Genomic DNA, 19,100 nt, shown 5'->3' with positions numbered 1-19,100 from the left:
TGGGAGATACGAAAAAGTGCTTAAGGTTTTACAGAATGTATGCGTAGGACGATACCGAGTTAAATTATACGATATAGGAAATTGCCGCGAGTTAATGACAAGATCCAAAAACACCTGCCTCTTAGATTCACTGGCCATTCATTCGGATGATTAAAGAGCCAAAAGTCCATAAAATTTGAATGTTTTTGGCAGCTCACAGCGACGGGTGATTTTTCGACCTGTTTCATTCTACTAACAACAATGAACCGAACGTCCCCCTCCGAATAAAAAAGGAACCATTTAATGTCTAGAGAAAGTTGAAAGGCCTTAAAGTCCATAATGCAGAGGAAAAACAACAGAAACATGGACTTGGAATATTCAACCTGGGAAAGTCTGTACAATTCGAGTGTTTTAGCCAGCTAACAGCGACGGCAGATACTGTATTTCGACCTGCTTTATTCTACAACCAACAATGAACTGCGTTTGAATCTCCCCCTCCCAAATAAATTAAAAACACGTATAAAGTGTAGAGAAAGTTGGCAGGCCACAACGCAGATGAGCAACACTGAGTAGAAACATGGACTTGGAATGTTCATCCTGTTGCTGTGAGTAAGGCACAAAGAAAATTCTACGTCCACGAAGGGGATCAACTGAAAATTTCCTGTTCACCGGTCGCAAAAGAGAAACACAAGACACGTGGACTACAATAGTTTACCCGTCGCGAGCATGGCACAACGAAAAATCCGAGTCGAAGTCGGGAATCGAATCAATAACATTCCGTACACCTGTCGGACGTTCTACTTGGTGGCAAGTCTTGGTCATTTTACTACGTTTGTATTGACGCGTTCTGTATACTGCATTTTTTCAAAGTTTTCACAGGATGACGATGAAAATGTTTAGTTTGTGTTTATAACAGGTTAAAAAGAAATCATGCCGTTATTAAGAGATTTAATGTAAAAATGGTGCCGAGTTGTGTTTCCTGAAGCTCATAGGAAAAGAAGGAAGTAGGTAAAGAACGATAAATAAATGTCAGTGTAATAATAAAAAAAATTCTGCAAAAAAAGAAGGGTCACCAACCTTAAGCCATGAACTGTCAACCTCGTTTTCAGGTAAGTCACGTGACAAGCGCTCTTCCGCTCTGTGAACCCATTCCAAACAGCTCTTCAACCCGCACTCAAACTCGTGCCAGTCCACCGAGGCTTTCAACATCTCTTCCTGTCTCCTCTGAAGGCGCTCTTTGACGAGGAGAAACCGTTGATCGAGCGCAATGAGTTTGACTCTGGCTTTGTTGCCGTCAGCAGCAGGAAATAATCCCAGCACTATCTTTGCTCGGTCTTTGATATCGTGGATAATTGATTCTTGGAAATCTAGGTTGTCTGATAGCATCTATAACGAAAGAGCGGTTAGTTTTTTTCAAGCAAAAACAGCAAATGACATAGCTTTAGTATCTCAAGTATACTCGTCACGCAACGCTTCCGCAACTTTAAAATTAGTTCGTTAAGTAGTCACGCAATACTATAATCCGACGAAAAGGATGCAAAACCACTCTATATGAATATATTTTATTCAGTGATGACAGACTGGAAAATCTATCTGAACATTTTTCAGTAATCAATGACAGTTTTACATAAAAACAATAACTTCCAATCACAATTGGATGAAATTGAAGTGCATGATATCGTTAAAGATAGAAGAAAGTCTACATCTCAAGGGATAGGGGGGGGGGGGGGGGTAATGAACAAAATTTTCTACGGAGTGGCCCAGCCAAGAGGTTTAACCACTTCTCTTTTTATTACCGTGGTATATAAAATGGTATATAAATGGGTACCCTGTCAGCAGAGATTTCTCTCTTGCATGGCTTTTAGCGTTGACGAAGTCGTCGCTTGTCAGTCGCGTATTTGGTTTCTTTACATCACGGGGCGCAAACAAACCAACCACGCGACTCACAAGCGACGCGAACGACAAAGCAATACAAGAGAGAAACCTCTGCACACAGGGTACCCATTTATACACCATTTCTTATTCAAAAAGGCACCCCTTTTGTATACCATCTATTGACAAAAGGTACCCCTTTCATGTAACCTAGTTTAGATTTTTGCATCCCTTTTAATTGCTGTGAATGCACTGTCTTTTAAATATATATTAAATAAACACAAAAACCAAACGTTTTCTCGACTTTTTCACAGCCATGGAATGCATCTATTAGCCCTTTGGACCTTTTTACAGACCGAGATGATAGATTTCCCTACCCTTTCATATACCAAAATCCTGAAAAAGATACGGAACAATTTAGGTTTCTGGGAAAATGCCCACTTACCCCTCCCCTAAGCCACCATTTTGCATTAAGTGAGAACTACGGTAAGTGTTAATGTTACTTAGGGGAGGGGTAGGTGGGCAGTTTCCCGAAACCTAAAATGACCCAAAGGTACCCCTTTCGGGCAGCCCCTCCTCGCATAGGCCATTATAGGGAGTCCATCCCCCCCCCCCGCCCCCCTTGAGTCTATATGAATCTTACCAGGTGCGTCTCTCTGCGATCTTCCAATTCACCATCGTCAACAGTCTGAAAATCCAGAGATTTTTCTATCATAATAAGATTACGGAAACACGCGTCCATCTCACTCTGAAACTCCTGCCATCTCCACAAGGTTTCCTCAAATTCTTCTTCTTTCTCTGCGACGTGTCCTGAAACAACCAATTCATAAATATATGATAAATAATGACGCTTCTGCTAATAGAGCCTTTCTTTCGCTTGGGAGACGGCATGTTGCTGGGATGCAGTTTAAAAACCCAGGCATAATAAAATAAAGACCCGCGAGTAACAACCTGGTTTTTAGGAACCTGTTAGGCTAAAATTTGCCAGTTAGGCCCCCACCATAGAAGAACCTGTTAAGCCTAAAATCTGAAACGGGTTCTTATTTTCTAAATTCTATGGAAACAATTCTGTACACCTCAGCAAATAAGATAATTAACAGTAAGGATCCTACTTGGAGACAAAAGGTGCCTTATCACTCCAACTACAATACAATGGTATGCAGATTTTACCAAGGAATAAGCTAAATACTCTTAGCTGCAATGCGTTTTGTTTCCTTTCGAAAATGAGAACCTATTTATGATCTAAATAGCCTAAATTTGTCCTAATTACCATTTACGTAAGAACCTGTTTAGGCTAACTTGAGAAAATGCAGGTTCTTACTCGCAGGTTTTTACTGTACTTCAGAAGTTCAGGCTGCTTGACTCGATTCTAGCATGCGTAACAAGCGTTTTTCGTTTGGTTTCGGAGCAATGAAAGATCGAGGAACGGGATTTTCAGTTTTGGCCGCGCGAGAAATGGAATGAGAGCCTTCCCACCCCACCCAACCCCCCTCCCCGCTATTTTACTTGCGCCATTTTTCGCGTGGTCTCGTTCCTCGTTCTTTGCTCCGAAATCACACGGAAACGCTGGCTACGCAGGCTAATGTGATTCAAACACAGCCTCCTTTGCTCCTTCTCAATTAAGAAGAAGACAAAAAGAGGCTCCTCTCTTTGATAGACAACAAACATTCTAAGACGTGATTTGCATTAGCGGCGCAAAACCAACACTCTTGATTCAAAAGCGCGTACCTTCAAGATCTTCGCATCTGGCTTTGAGGGTGTTAAGTTGCTCACCAATCTCCTCACGGTCTCTGGAGGGGGCTCCATTCATAAGTTCTTCACACCTGCTGCTGAGATCTTCCACTGACCCGTGAAGATCAGACACTTCTCGGCTAAAAGTCTTAAAAGGCAAAGCACAAAACTTTATTTGTTTCCGGCTGGTAAAAGTCCACTGACCCCTGAAGATCAGACACTTCTCTGCTAAAAGTCTTAAAAGGCAAAGCACAAAACTTTATTTGTTTCCGGCCTGGTAAAAGTCCACTGACCCCTGAAGATCGGACACTTCTCTGCTAAAAGTCTTAAAAGGCAAAGTACAAAACTTTATATGTTTCCGGCTGGTAAAAGTCCACTGACCCGTGAAGATCGGACACTTCTCTGCTAAAAGTCTTAAAAGGCAAAGCACAAAACTCTATTTGTTTCCGGCCTGGTAAAAGTCCACTGACCCGTGAAGATCGGACACTTCTCTGCTAAAAGTCTTAAAAGGCAAAGCACAAAACTTTATTTTTTTTCCGGCCTGGTGAAACAGGCAAAAGTGGGAACGGGTTGAGTGGTGGGGGGGGGGGGGGGGGGGGGGGATTGGGCGGTGAGGGGAGTGACAACCCCTTTTTTCTCACAGCTGAATAACTACTGTAATGTATTCTTTCCATCTATACGGGAAGTTCCATGCTTCGGGCTTAAACATGACGAAAATTTTTCTTGATCCTTAAGACACTTACCTTCAGACAGTTCATTCGGAAAAAAGATCAACTTTCCCCGCGTCGCCTTGGTGACATAGGCTACCCAAGGAACAAAGCCTCAAGCCTAATATTTGGGGTGGACGCCGAACATTTTACAATTTAGAATTCTAACCTCGGAGGGTTGAGCTTTATGGGCTCCTTTGAATTATTCATCAACAAAATCAATCAACTTGTACCTCGTAGTTGTCTCTTTGTTCCAGTACTTTCGTAGAATCATAAGTGATGGCAGTGAGGTCGTCCGTGGAGGCGGCCAACTCTTTCAACCTCTTTGCCACTGTCCTGACCTCGCTGTTGAAGGCAGCTACCGCTTCGTTTTTCCTTTCTGAATCTGCTACTCTGTCGTGTAGTTTCCCTTGTAGTTCGTCCCACTTTTCGCTTAACTCGTCGAGTTTGGATTGAACTTTAATACCTTGTTCCCCGGGGGATTCCATCATGGTAAGCAGCTTGCCCTTTTCGCGCGCATTTTGGAGAAGCGGGGCAACATCGTCCAACTTTTGCTGCAATTCCTGGCGAAAAAAAAAACATTTTAGGGAGCTTTAGCATCGACGACGGCAACGGCAGCGAAAACGTCAGTTTTCAAATGTATTCTCGTTTTTTCAATCTTTGTCGAGTTTATTCCAATTTACTGAAAATGGCAAGTGTAGGCGAATTTCCCTGGAGTTGATTTCTTGAGGACCGCTCTCAAGTTTGGAGAGAGAAAAAGAGATTCGTCGTCGCTTGTTTACGTCCTCCGTAAAACTTGCAATTAGGCATTTTCACGTCGTAGTCGTGCAAGGACGGTAAAGAAATGTACAAAAAAGCGTGATGCACGTGCAAAGTTGTTGTTTTGCGTTATAAACCGATTGCTTTTTTGACGTTCTGTTTGCCGTCGCCGTCGTCGTTGCCAAAGCTCCCTTTTAAATAAAAATAAAAAAGAAAATGACTTAAATGGTAAAAATTCAGTGCGCTTAACTTATGGGAACTCCACAAATGCAAAAGGATGTTTCGAGACCTTTATATTCTAAGACGAGGACGACCAGGAGAACGACATTTTCTTGATACTACGAACTGCGCACGCGTGAACCAGTGTCACTTTGGCGGGAAAACGCTTCTATTACGGGTTTCAGTGAAAATGTCGCAGTGAAGGAAACAAGTCATCAAATGTTTGAAGAAGAAGGCTTATTCTTTCGTTTCATTCTTCACCCCGCAGTACCTATATATGAATTGATTTCACATATTTCTATTTCAAAAAATAACCATGTTAACTTTTCTGGTGAAAAAAAGGAAATTGAACCGAGCTTTCCTGGGTGCGAACCGCCTCATTTTAGAGAAGACTCTGCAAGTGAAATTTGTCCTCGTAGTCGTCCCCCCGTCCTACAATCTAAAGGTCTCTGATACTCGCTAGAGGCTCAGCAAGGCCGGCGGTTATGAGCGCACGTCATCCAATCACAACACTTATAGCCTACGCGAGCAATAGGTTGACGGTACCCCTTACCTCAATCTGGGGTCTGTCTTCTGCCTCATTTTCAGTGGACTCTTTGCCTTCCAGTTTTTCTTCAATTTCACGGAGACGGTCAACAGCCGTGACCACAGCCTCGCGGTATTGTTTATGAAAGGAAATCGTCTCGTGAAGTTCAGCCTGACGCCGCCTTGCGTTGTTTCTAATCGTGTCAAATTCTTCCTTCGTTGTCTCTTGTTCGTTTGATTCTTTCCATGTCGGAGGCACAGAAGCGGCCATTTCAGTCATACTTGCGACAAGAGATTCGAAAATCTCTAATTTTCCTCGGAGATCCTAGGAAACAGTGCAGACGGCTAAAGTGAATTAATGAGATTACTGCGGACTAAAGAAAGACGCGCACTCTTATTATAAACAGAGTACTGTGGAAGAAAGAGTAAACACCTGAAAGTTGGTTGCAGTTGTGTACGCAACTTAAGCAGTGGTGAAAAGAAAGCTTCAAAAATAAAAATTGGCTTGCACGGGATTCAAGTGCTCCGAACAGTGGCAAAAAAAATGTAAAAGCAATTTTTTTTAGAAAAGAAGTTCAAGGAACCGCGTTTCACATTGTGTTTGATAAATCTAAAATCACTCGGCCACGTTTCCTAAAACACAGTGAAATTTTTCTCCGAAATTTAGAAAAGGGCGAGAAAATTTATTTCGCCCTAGAAGCTTAAAGGACGATATTGGACAGACAATCTTTGATTCCATGCAGAGTTTATTCATATCATTGATCCATAATTTACTCCACCATTTGAATAGAAAATGTTTGAGAATTAAAACACCCACACTACTTCCGACTCAAGACAGACGCCCACTCTTATTATAAATGTATTGTATTCATAAAAAATTAACGCAGTTCTAGCCACGGTTAAAGGCAAAAATAATTATCAGACGATGAAACCACAAAATAAATCATCGACAATTCAACTTTTCCGAAATCTTAGAAGATAAATTAACGCGACCAAATTTAAATGGCTGGAGATTTGCGGTCAATTCAGTAAATTTGTAGATAAGACTTGAAGGATGAAGAGAAGAAATCGCACGGCTTGGTGGTCATTTGCTCCTATAAACACACAACTTCCCACAAGGATATCTTTATTTTGAAAACTAAAGTAAAAACATCATCCGAACATGAAAATACTTTTAAGTGAAATTATGTTGGTAAGGTTCATCTTGAAGACGAAATGCAAATTAAAGATGTATTTTTGTATTTTTAAAGATTAACTACATAAAAATAGCTTAGAAAATATTGAACTGTTTCTCTAAGAGCCATATATTTATTTACAAGGATGAGGAAAAATTAGAATTCTTAACAAAAACGGAGAGAGAAAGGTTAACTATGTCTTCAACAGATATAAACTTCAACGCTTCCACGCTCATTAAGTTTATATGGGACCAAATACTGTGCTTTAAATAAGGACTCGATTTGAATTGTAAAATTGAGATAATTTTCGATGAGCGCTTTCTAGACGCCAAAAATTAATGGCATAGAATTACTATGAGTTTTTCATTTAAAGGGAAGTAAAAAAACGAAGACGAAATTAGAATTAAACTAAAGCGAAGGTTTTTATGCATAAACATACGACGCATTTTAGATATTATATTGTAAACATAAAGAAGTTTATGCTGCTTCCGCATGGTCAAACAGTTTATCCGCATAAATATATAAAATTATTTCACAGTTCAACACATTTATATAAAATTATAACATGATCAAGACATTACAATTATAAACACACAATACCTCGGTTTTGGATTCAACAGCCTCCATATCGCTTTGTTTTGAGTCGTCTATCTCATTCAAGAGTTGATCGACCTCCTTGGCAGTCGTCTTTGCCCGCTCCATGACCTCGAGCTGTTTCATGCAGCTTGAAATTCCGTCCTCCAATAATTCTCGTTGTTCATTCAGTCGTTGCTTCGCTTTTTGCCACTCTTCACCAAAGTTTCGAAGCCTTTCATCAAACTCCTTCTTGTCAAGCTCATTAAGTTTACCGCTGACCTGTTCAGCTCGTGCGCTCAGGGATGTCTCATTGGTGCCTATCTCTGTTAGTAAGTCCTTAAACAAGACAATTTGTAGCATTATGGTCTAAATATTTAACATCTAATCATTCTTAAACTTCTCACGGCTTAGTAATTAAAGGTCATTATCATCAAGATTAAGGAATAACTAAAAAATCGACTGACCAGTCTCAATTCCCGACAAAAGGCCTAGGCTTAGTTACTCACTACTGGTACAAAACTTTATCTTTCGAAAGAAAGGGAAATCAATCTGCATCAGAAAGCTCGGAAAAAATTTTGAGCTCCAGAAGAGATTCTAGCCTGCGTAGCAGGTGCTTGAAAGTAGTGGGCACGACAAAAAACGGGCGCGCCAGAAGGAGTCACCCCTCGCGTGTCTCTCTCGCGCGTGCCCGTTCCCTCTTTCGCCAACAACTTCCAAGCGCCCGCTCGCAGGCTAAACAGATTCGAACGACCCTCACTAACTGCCTTTTCTCCCCCGAACCCTAGCTCTCAACATCAAGTTTCTGCTAACAGTACGAATTCATAACCAATAGAAATGGTTAGGAGAATTACTAGAATGATTGAAAAAAGAAGAATGCTTGATCTTTCATCAAATTCTCTCAACTAATTCTGTGAGGAAACGTATAGAGTTCAATCTGGAGAATTTGTATTTGGATATTGGAGCTTAAAGGGTCACGGAATAACACAGACAGTTTATGGACACAGATTTCCACCTGCTGTGATCAACTCAAAACCTGCTGGCGTGTCGATAGCACGAGGTCAAAACAAAAACAGCACCTCGGTTGTCAAAAATAAATAATCATTCAGCCTCGTTTCACAATATTGCAGCCTCTAACTGATATGGCACGTCCTCTTGTAATAATAGATATAAGAAGCAAATTAAAAACATCGATCATAGATAACTAAGTAACGGAATACAAGACATGAGAGACACGGATTAAATCATCAAACACTGATTACCCGCTCATAAATCAGTCTTACAAAATTATTCTTTTTCGATGAAGGAAAAGCGCGTGCGGTCAACTGTAAACCGTCGCGTCGAGATAACCAACCTGCATATGAGATTGATCTTTCCGTATCTGGCGATGACTTAAGTAAAGTCAGCTACAATCGGTAAAATAGAAGTGACGTAGCCTATTGAATGACTGTCGTAAATTCAATGGCGGGAAAATGACACACAAAAAGTAACATTGGATTCGATTAAGCGGAAAAAATTCGACGGAGAAACCTGAAATCCAACCTCTCATCTTGAAGGAAATGTATATAAAACTTACCATTAAAGGCGAACAGCTTTAGGAAAAATTACTCGTGAATACAATAACCCTTCTTTGAGTTCAGCGTTCGGTTTACAGACTTCGAACCATAACAACTTCATTTAGATAGAAAAAAAGTGACCGCTCGTTACACTTACCGTTAAGCGCGATTTGCTACAATTCTCGATTTCAACGGCTTGAAAAGCAAATTGAAGAGTTAATAAAAGAAGTTACTCGTTGAACGGGAGCACTTATAAACCAAAACATTGAAAAAAACATCAATGTCGTACGTTTTACCAAGAGCCACTTGACTAGTTGAACGAGACTAAACATTGGGTTCCCCTTCAGAGAATTTTGGTGTTAAATTGGAATTATTCGAAGACATTATAACATAATGACCACGCAAATATAAGTCGAGTAACTCAGGAAATATAAATATTCAAATCCTCTTCCGTATCGTTTATACACAGATAGATATGTTAATTTAAACGACTGAGCGGGAAATGTTTCCTGATTGCCTATTACACCATAGCGACTACCGAGGGTCGCTGTGACTGGTCTGATTAAATGAACTGGCGACAGAAAAAAATGAACTCTTTCCTAAATGGCACATAACTTGAAACCTGTAGCGATTCTCACTTCGAGGCTGAAGAAAAAACCTTACATTGTGATCAGTAGGGTGAAGTCTACAAAACTCTAGCTTTTTATAGTGCCTCTCGCTTACCAATTTTACACAACCTGTCAAAATTCTAATGCTTTTTAAGTAACTACTGCTAACAACATCTGCTGAGTAGGTTTAAATCGCGACGAACTACAAGTTTACTTACCGCGTTGTCTCCCAAGTAAATAAAATAGAAAATTTCGGGAACCATATTCATTTTAAGAGCAGTTTTAAACGTTTGGAAATCGTTTGCTGATCCGTTCCATGCTTTTAGTTTCGTCACAGCAATAACAGAAGCTGGATAGCTTGTGCTATTGTCTTGGAAACAAAGAAAAGCGAGGACAAAATCTCATCTGAAATTCAAGCAACGAGGGCCTTTATCTTCCCAAGCAAAATCGTTCTTCTTAAGGTAAGAGAAACTCAAAAGGGGGAAAAGCAAAACGTTTTCCGTTATTCCATTCTGATCTAAACAGAACGAAGAAAATTTTGACAAGTACAACGTTTCTTGCACACACACTTGCGTATCCTTGCGAGTGACGTATAAGGAGAGATCATTCAAGGCTTTTTAATAAAAAAGCTTAAATCTAATAACCTTTGCCGTGGTTTTGGAATTGCTACACTGACGACTTCTGCGCGTGTCACAGTCGTCTACGTTAAAAAAGTGGCAAAGAAAAAAAATACCACTACTACAACAGGTACCGTAAAATGCACGAGTTTTGCACAACCAGCTGTATGGGTGGGAAGTGGTAGCAGTAATTGGTACGCAACTAAAGTTGTCATATGAAATGATAAATACATGAATTTCATATATTTCAGCCACGAAATGAAGAAATAAATGCAAAGATGACCATCACTCAACTTTTGCAGTTGCGAAAAGAAACGCTGAAAAAATTCAGGCTTAACAAGACTCGAACCCCGACCCCCGCGACACCGGTGCAGCACTGTAACCAATCAAGCTAGCAAACCAACTGAGAGTTGGATCTCTCAGTTGGCTTGCTGGCTTAGTTAACACAACCAATCAGAAGCAAAGTTCAAGCCAATCATGACTTGCCGGTGGGCGTTTTCTCGCGCTTTTTATGGGTTGCATCCATTTCGCGCGAGTTATGATTGGTTAATTCGATTGTCAGCGCCCGTTGGGATTGGTCAGTCCAATTGTATGATTACGACTAAACGAAAGACAGTTGAAGATAACTCTTAAACACAAAAGCTATTTACCTTGACGTTTATTAACCTCTCTTGAGCCTCCTGTAACGAAGCAGGTACAGAGTGGTCAGCAGCACACCGCGCGAAAACTGTCGCAGCTTCAGCAGCCTCAGTTTCAAATGCATTCCACTGACTCTTAAACTCCTGCAAATCATTTGCCGAAGCCGTCAGCTGTTTGCTCAGTTGAATTATTTCAGCGTTCATCCTCGCAACTTCAGCGGTTTTCCCACTTCCCTGTAAACTTTCGCTGTACGCAAGATACTCCTCTAGCTTGGTGTTAAGCACGGAGAGAACCTGGATCCTCTCTGACATCCGGGAATCATCAAGGGTCACACTGGCCTCGTTCTTAAGTAGCAAAGCCTTAGCATCCTGAATCAGAATTCCCGCCTTTTTCAGCCAGCCTTCTAAAGTCTGTTGCTCGGCAACAAGCTTTCGTAAAGCTTCGACTTGGTCATTGATCAGATCTTGCAAAGAAGTTCTGCTTTCCTTAAGTTCATCACACCGTTTTTCTAAATTATGTCTTTTATCGTAAGTCGCAAAATTCAACATGTCTGGTCCTGTTTCTACCAGTGATTTGAAATTTCCATCTGTTTGAGAGAGTTCTTGTCCAGCTAAGCGGCATTTCGCAAGCTCTTCTTCAGTATGAGTAAGGTTGGAAGTCTCAGCAATAGCACCCAGATTAACTTCGCGGATCTGCCCTGAAAGACCTTCGTAAAAAGCCAACAATTCAACGCAATCGTTATCAAACTGACGCATTTTCTCCAGCTGTGCGGTTTCCTCGGTGAGACGCTCTTTCATCGCTTGAACGTCTGCGGTCAGAGCGTAATAATCCTGTTCAATCGCACTCTCGTCTACATCGACATGTCCGGCTTTAGCTATGGCCATTTTCTCCGGCACAGAAGACAGTAGCACGCCACACGATTCAAGTTTAGCCAGATCAATCCTCCGCGAACTAATGCTTTCTTCAATCCAGTTATCACTTTCAAGCCCAGCAGACTCCACGCTTTTTCCACGTTTCAATTCTACTAACAGATCTCTTACGCGATGGAAGTCGGACACAAGTTTACCGTGTTGTTGCAAGCGACTTTTAATCTCAACGCTGTTGCTTACTAACTTAGCTTTAGCATCTTTTAAGTTTCTTTCTATATCCCGTATACTTTCAATAAGTTTCTCTTGTTGTCCACCACCCTTGAAATTTCTTGTTTTGGACAATATCTCCCCTAACGAAGCAAATTTTGTATCCAGAATGGAGAGAAATCCATTGTTATCCATGACAGCTTTTTCTAACATGTCCTTTTGAAAAACTGGCGGTATCTCTTTATGAACGAAGGGCACGCAAGTATCTTGCACCCAAGAGCGCAACTTCGAAATCTCATTATCAATGTTTTCTTTTTCTGTCTTTTCCTTTTCAAGTTCGTTTAGTTTTTCCAAAGCATCTTCTTTTACCTCTTCCCATTTTCCGACAACAGTGTCCAACTTCCTTTTTGGATCAAGATCTGTTTCTTCATAGGCAACATTTGGCAGTTCATTACAACGGTCAGTGAGCAAATCTAGTTTATTACGATAAGATTTTATCTTAGAACAAAGTTTCTGCATTCGCTTCAATCTCGCGTCTACGGGACCCCTATCGCCTTCTGTCACGTGAAGTGCTGTTTCTAGCTCTCGAACACCTTCTAGACACGTGCTATAGTCATCTTCAAAATCTTTCTTCATCTCCGCTAATCGCTCAAGTTCGTGCAACTTCTCACCCACTGAAGCCTTCAGTTTTCCCCAATCTCCTTGCAGCTTTCCAGCCTTTCCATCCGGGGTAGTAGGACCGCTTTGTGAGTTTTCATTACGTGATAACTTAGCCTCCTTCTCCTGAAGTGCCGTCATGTGAGATTCACGTGATTCCATATCTCCGTAAAGCCTTTTCAGTTTGGCCATCTGATCATCGAGAGTCTCTACTGTGCATGACAAGTCAACTGGGGCAGCGGCTTGGTAAATAGTTAGCAGACTCTCACAATGAGCAGATTGTTTATCAAATTCGATAATGTTATTAATATGCTCTTCTGCTTGTCGAACTTTTTCCTTTGATTCTTCTTCAGCATCGTTAAAAGCCTGTTGAAGCGCGCGAACTGATTCCTCTAGCTCTTCTTTCTCGCCGGGTTCAAGTTTTCCCAGGACCATTTCAGCTTTTTCTACAATATTCTGGACATTTTCTTTCTCGGCATCAAGTTCTGATGCCGATTGTTTAAGCTGGCCAAGGGCATCGTTTGCAGCACGTATGTCGCCAGCGTTTAGTTTACAGCTTTGAAGAGACTCATTTATAGTTTTTACTCGCCTTACACTATCCTTCACTTCTTCATGAATATTACCGATTTCGGCCATCCACGCTACGAGCTGTTCTTGCTTAATCAAAGATTCCGTATTCAGTGCTTGCAATTCATTTTTAATTTTTATCAGCTTCTCTCGCAACGGCTCTCTTTGATTCTCGCACGCGCTAGAAACCTGACTACCCGCTGCCTCCAGGGATCGAATTTGTTCTTCTATTTCCTGACATTTCTCCTGCTGTTTCCTGTGCAGATCAAGCTGAGCATTAGACTTCTCTGCAATAGCTGAACATGTGCACTCTTCCTCAACAGACCGCCTCAGTTCAGTCAGAGACTGTTTACACTGTGTTGCACATGCGTTATAGTTCTCTTTTGCTCTTAAAAATGCCACCAAATGCGCCTCTTTTACGCGCACTTCATCACATAGCGTTGCCAAATTGCTTCTCCCGCGATCAAGTTTTTCTTTAAGCTTACTTTCACCTTCTCCTTCAATAACAGCCACATTTTCTCCCTTCTCTGCAATAACCGAGAGTTTAGCGCCAAACGACTCCAATTCGGGCTGCAGATCTTTTAGTTTACGAAGATGGTCCTCAGCGCTACTGTCGTCAAGCGAGTACGTAACATTGGAGTCAACAAAACTTTTGGCATTGGTTAACCATTCCAAGGACTCTTCGAGCTCTTTCTTACATTGCCCATAGTTACTGACTTTCACCTCTGTTTCACTCAAAACCCGAGGGATTTCTTTGATAAGACTATCAAAATCCTCCTTTGCCTTGGCCAACCTCTCTTGGTTTCCGCTTTGAGTGACTAGGTCTTCTTTTGTTTTAAGAAAACTTTGGAATTCCTTTTCCTTTTCAGCAAGGCCCTTCTGTAGATCTCTCAACTTTTCAAGATTGGCTGTTAGAGCTTCTAAGCGGACAGGCTTCTCGTTGGACCCTTGTACCACGTTACCCGCTTCGTGAAGCAAAGTCTCATAACGCGTAACTTGCTCTTCAATTTCTCTTACTCCATCCAAGCAATGCTCCAGTTCTACAACCTTAGCGGCAGATTCTTCTTGTAAGCCCGTAAGAGTGTCACACAAGCTATTGAGTTCCTTCGACAAGGATTCCTCTAAAGCACGGGAAACTTTTCCAACACCCTGACCAACTATCTCCTTCGCTTGCATGATATCATGAAGAACTGTTTCTATCTCTTGGTTGCAATTTTGGAATTCCACAAGTTTTTCTTCCAGGTCCTCCACCTTCCCTGGCCGAATACTCTCTTCGTTCGAGGCGACGATCAGTTCCTTTTTCTGCAACAGCCATTCTTTACACGAAGATATTCGTTCCTTAACGTCATTCACATCGTTAACACAGTGCTCTACATCTCCAAGCTTCGCTGCAAGACGTTTATGCATCGCTTCGACACTAGCTTTTAAAGAACTGAGCCGACCTGCGTGCCCTTCCGATGGTTGATTCGCCGAATCTTCGACTTCGCTTCGGAGCGACTCAACCAATTGACCATAGGAAACGCATTCAGTGTTCAATGTTCGGAGTTTTTCGACTTGCCCGACTACTTCTTCCACCTCCTGAGCCTCCACGGAAGCCAACGAAATTTCCATTTCTTTTTCCACGTTCTCCATCCAGCTTGAAACTTCTTCGAAACTGTCGTTGAACTTCTGCTCTTCGGCAATTCTTCGCTCTGTTTCCGCAATCTTCTCTGAGAAGCCAGCGAGCAAAGATTTCCATTTATTTACAACCTCAGCATAATTTTCCGCTGCTTCTGAGGCCAATGGAAGTTCATCTTTCTTCTCTCCAAGTTGAAATATGGCAGTTTTTTGGGCCAAAGCGTCTTGAAATTTCACTTTAAGCTCTTGAACGTAACCCTCAAGTTGACCAACTTCGTTAAAAGAGGGTGACTCGGCAGATACAACGCTTTCGAGGTCTTGTACAATGTCTTTGCAGTGTTGCAGCTCAGCCTTGAACTCTTTCATTCTATCATTTTCTACCTGTATCGATTCAACCTGGTCAGCAGCTTTGTTTTTCAATTCCATATATAACGTTTGCAAAGCTAGCAACTGAGTCTGAGCATTTTCCTTGCCAAAGATATCAAAGTTTGTAATTCTCGCTGCGATTTCTGATAACTCTTTTATTTTCTCCTCTTTCGAGTCAATGTTACGCTTTTTCGATCTGAGCTCTTCAAGCTTTATTTCTAACGAAGAATCTTCGCCTACAGGAAAAGTCTCTTGGAGCCTTTTTTCGTTTTCGATCCACAACGTCAATTCCTGGTACTCCGCTAAAAAGTGACGATATCCATTCAGCTCTGCTTCAACCTTATCTATTTCTACTCTAGATCGCTCTGCTACATCCTCGAATGAACTTTTTAACTCTGCCAGTTGCAGCTCGAAAATACCCTTTTCTGTGTCACTGGCGTCCTGAACAATCTTTTTGCCGTTCGTTAAAAAGACATTCACAACATTCTCAGGAGATGTGCATTCATCATGGATATTCTTCAACCTGGCCAAGTGGTCTTCTAATGTGGATAGGTCACCAGATGGAACCTGTGAACGCGTAATTTCCTCATTCGCTTTCTCAATCCACTGTTTGGTGGCTTTCAAATTTTGATCAAAGGCTGCCCTAGTGGCAAAACGCCTTTCAAGGTTTTCTTTAACGCCACTCCAGTGCGACTTCAATTCATTTATTTCCACCTGTAAAACTTTCTGTTCAGACGGCTTGAGCATGCTGAAAAGCTTCTCACCTTTAACGTCTAAAGACGCCAGTGCGGAATCGACTGAATCCACGGCTTCAGTGGCTTGCACAACGCCTTCTTCTAGAAGCGGCAACTGTTCCAATTTGAGTTCTTCACCGGCAAACATTTCCACTTTGCTAATCAGCTCTTGGCACTGTAACAGTTCCGTTGCCAAATAGTTTCGATGGTTAAGAATCTCCTGATCTTCTTGGATGCGACTTGTGATCTCCTGCTTTACATGAGCAAGTTTTTCCTTCAATTCAGACACACGATTACCCAAACCGTCTTTCAAGGCCTGGCAGCTGGCATCGACTGCCTGGTTGCTCTCTTCGATTGAAATAATTTCAGCTTCGGATGCCTTTAAATCATTAACAAGCCCAAGTAAACTCTCAAGTTCTGACTCGACGGTATGAAAGCCACCGACTGTCGTCAAATTGTGTAGTTTGGTCTCTACCTCCTCTGCAACTAATTGTACTTTAGCGAAATCAGATTCAAGCGCCTGGATTTGTTTTAATGCACCTTCAAGAAGACTTTCTCGCATGCGCAAGTCCTCCTGTAGATTGTCCCATTGCGATTTCACGTCTTCAAGCTGAGCTTCCACACCATTCTTGCTGCCTACATTTTCATCCTCAACCTCGGTTATTAGTTCTCGTCCTTTCAGTATGGCATCTTCCAGCCTAGTTTTTTTCTCAGGAAGTCCACTTCTAACATCTGCGCAGACTCTCAACGCTTCTTGCAACTCCTGGACACTCGAAAAAACTGTCATCCCTAAGCATCTGTCTCTTGCTTCTGAGATCCACGTTTTTAGCTCCGCTAGTACTCCCACAAATACGACCTGGTTACTTTCAAGTTCACTTCCTAGTCTTCCAGGACGGCGCCTTTTCTTTCTTGCCTTCATTTTCAGTGCCTGCCAATCTTCTTTCAGTTGAAGTAGTTTGGATTCCTTCTCTGACCTGTCTGGTTCGTTAACGTCATTGGCAAGTGACTCTTCCATTTTTGCAATCAGCGATTCGACTTCTGAGTAGCGGGATTCCACTTCAGTAAACGCCGCAATTCTTTCCTCTGGTATTTCCGCTCTAGTTAACACAGCCTTCAACCACAGTGCGCATTCATCCAGATTTTTTAAACAGCTTTCCTCGCCTTGGAGGGCTGTAAAGAAGGACATAAACTCAGTAGTACAATTTCTCAATTTGTTGAAGTTATTTTGTAGCTATCCAAACTCACGCGATAAAATAAGTTTTAAAAAAATTTATTTTTGAAATAGGGTAGTAAGCTAGTGAACCCTTTCCCCAACACCAGTTTTTACGGAAATGTCGGGAGTCCCTGTGGAACCCGCCCCGATACACACCCAAATAACTGTTTCACACAATATATTACTCCGGTTATTCTCTCTGGACCTCAGTACCCTCGTTCATTAAACCAATCCAAAAACTTCTTACAGACTTGTGTAAGCCAGGAGTAAAAAAAGGACTAAAACGGTACATGACGTGAAAACCCTCGTGCTCTATATCCCTGTTAACTAGATTCAGTCGTAGAGTCAAGAACAAGCACTGAGCATGACGTACCATCATCCGCCGTATTTTCCACCGTCTCTCCTAGACATCTTCTCAACTCCTTTTCTTTCTCCTTAGCTTGCTGTTGTAACATCTTCCATTCGTCTTCGACACGAGCCAGCTGTTCCAGTACAGCTCCCTGCTCCTCTGGTGCTAGCTTACCACACAGTATGTTGCCTTTGCTGATTACAGACGCCACCATTTCTTCTCGATGCTTAATCTCCTGACAAAGCTCGCGGTGTTTTTCCAGTTCAGCCGCAACAGCTACTGTATCAGCAGGGTCAGCGGCATCAGCTGCAACTGAAGCGCTAGCCTCTTGCATCCACATCACACATTTCTCCAGTAAATCGTAATAATCCGACTGTTCTCCGATACAACGTTCAAGCTCATTGCTCTGTAAATCAGACAGAGTGCGCACATAGTTCCACCGCACAGACAGTCCTTCCAACTGCTCATCCATGACAGCTCGTTCCTGCTCGTTCAATCGCGACGATACTTTCCTTCCCTTGGACAAAAGATCTTCCACCACTAAACCTTGTTGTTGGATCTCGCTGTACAGCTTTTCTTGCTTTTTTATTACATTCATCTGCTCCTCCTCTGGAACGCTAAACATGTCGATCTTCAAAGTACTCTCCGCTTCATCTAACCAAGTGTTTAAGTCATCTACTTCCACCTTGAAGGCTTCATTCGAGGAATGCAAGTTGTTCGCTTCTTCTACCTTCAGAACCTCCTGTTCCGCACGGACGCGCACGGATTCGTCACGAACGTCACGTAACTCCTTCCACGTAAAACGCAGTTTCTCGAGGCGTTCCTCTAAGATGGCACGTTCATTGTCAGGAAGTAGGGATGTAATTCGATGGCCAACTTGAAGGACTTCGTCAACTGAAGACTCGACATGCGATAAATCTGTAGAGGTATCCATCAGGGCTGTAGTTTCGCTGGAGAATTTCTCCAGGGCGTCCATGCATTCGTCGTACTTCACTTCAAAAGTTTCTACTTCAGCAATGCATTTTGCAAGGTAGTCCTTCTTTTCTGTTGCAAGTCTGTGTACCCTCTTCCATTTATCACCGACCGTTCGTAGTTTTTCTAGAGTTTCCCGTTTCTTCTGTGGATTATCTTGTACAATTTTCCTGCCCTTGTCGCTTAGGTTGTTGACGAATTCCTTTTGTGTCTGTAATTCTGCTAGTAACGGCTGGGGAAAAGAAGAAAACTTACTAAAAATCTTTACCCTCAGAGGCCATCCTATTATCCGATTTTCGTGTTCATCCCCTTCCTCCAAAAGACAAGTACGTTAATTAAATGAAAACCAAATGTATTTGATTTTTGAGACACAGTAGCAAGTGAAAACACTGATCAAGAGCTTAAGATTGAACAGTCTCCTGTCTCTGCACCTCAGGTTCGTTCCTTGCTTTATTAAGAAAAACAGGTACTGCTTATTCACAAATGCAGGATATACTATTTCAAGATTTCTTGTGTTACATAACGAAGCGCAAAACGAATTAGATGAATGCTACCTTTCATTTACGCATAAAATGAAGATGAAGATTAG

At 41.8% G+C, this 19,100-nt stretch overlaps 1 protein-coding gene across 1 annotated transcript in view; it reads right to left on the bottom strand.

Moving 5' to 3' along the window:
- The window catches only part of LOC140924219 (nesprin-1-like), a 102,592-nt gene that overhangs the window by 26,910 nt on the left and 56,582 nt on the right, over window positions 1–19,100 (bottom strand). Inside the window, exons 40-47 of the mRNA XM_073374255.1 lie at window positions 17,555–18,743; window positions 10,972–17,147; window positions 7,568–7,879; window positions 5,821–6,117; window positions 4,523–4,852; window positions 3,580–3,730; window positions 2,495–2,661; window positions 1,057–1,365 (exon numbers count right to left, since the gene is read on the bottom strand). Of these exons, the coding sequence (XP_073230356.1) occupies window positions 1,057–1,365; window positions 2,495–2,661; window positions 3,580–3,730; window positions 4,523–4,852; window positions 5,821–6,117; window positions 7,568–7,879; window positions 10,972–17,147; window positions 17,555–18,743 (8,931 nt within the window). The remainder of the gene's footprint in view (window positions 1–1,056; window positions 1,366–2,494; window positions 2,662–3,579; window positions 3,731–4,522; window positions 4,853–5,820; window positions 6,118–7,567; window positions 7,880–10,971; window positions 17,148–17,554; window positions 18,744–19,100) is intronic.

The sequence above is a fragment of the Porites lutea genome, chromosome 14, assembly GCF_958299795.1.
Source record: "Porites lutea chromosome 14, jaPorLute2.1, whole genome shotgun sequence".
In the NCBI taxonomy this organism is placed as follows: domain Eukaryota; kingdom Metazoa; phylum Cnidaria; class Anthozoa; order Scleractinia; family Poritidae; genus Porites; species Porites lutea.
The sequence above is the reverse complement of the archived record's forward strand: the minus strand, read 5'-3'. Positions and strand labels throughout refer to the sequence as shown.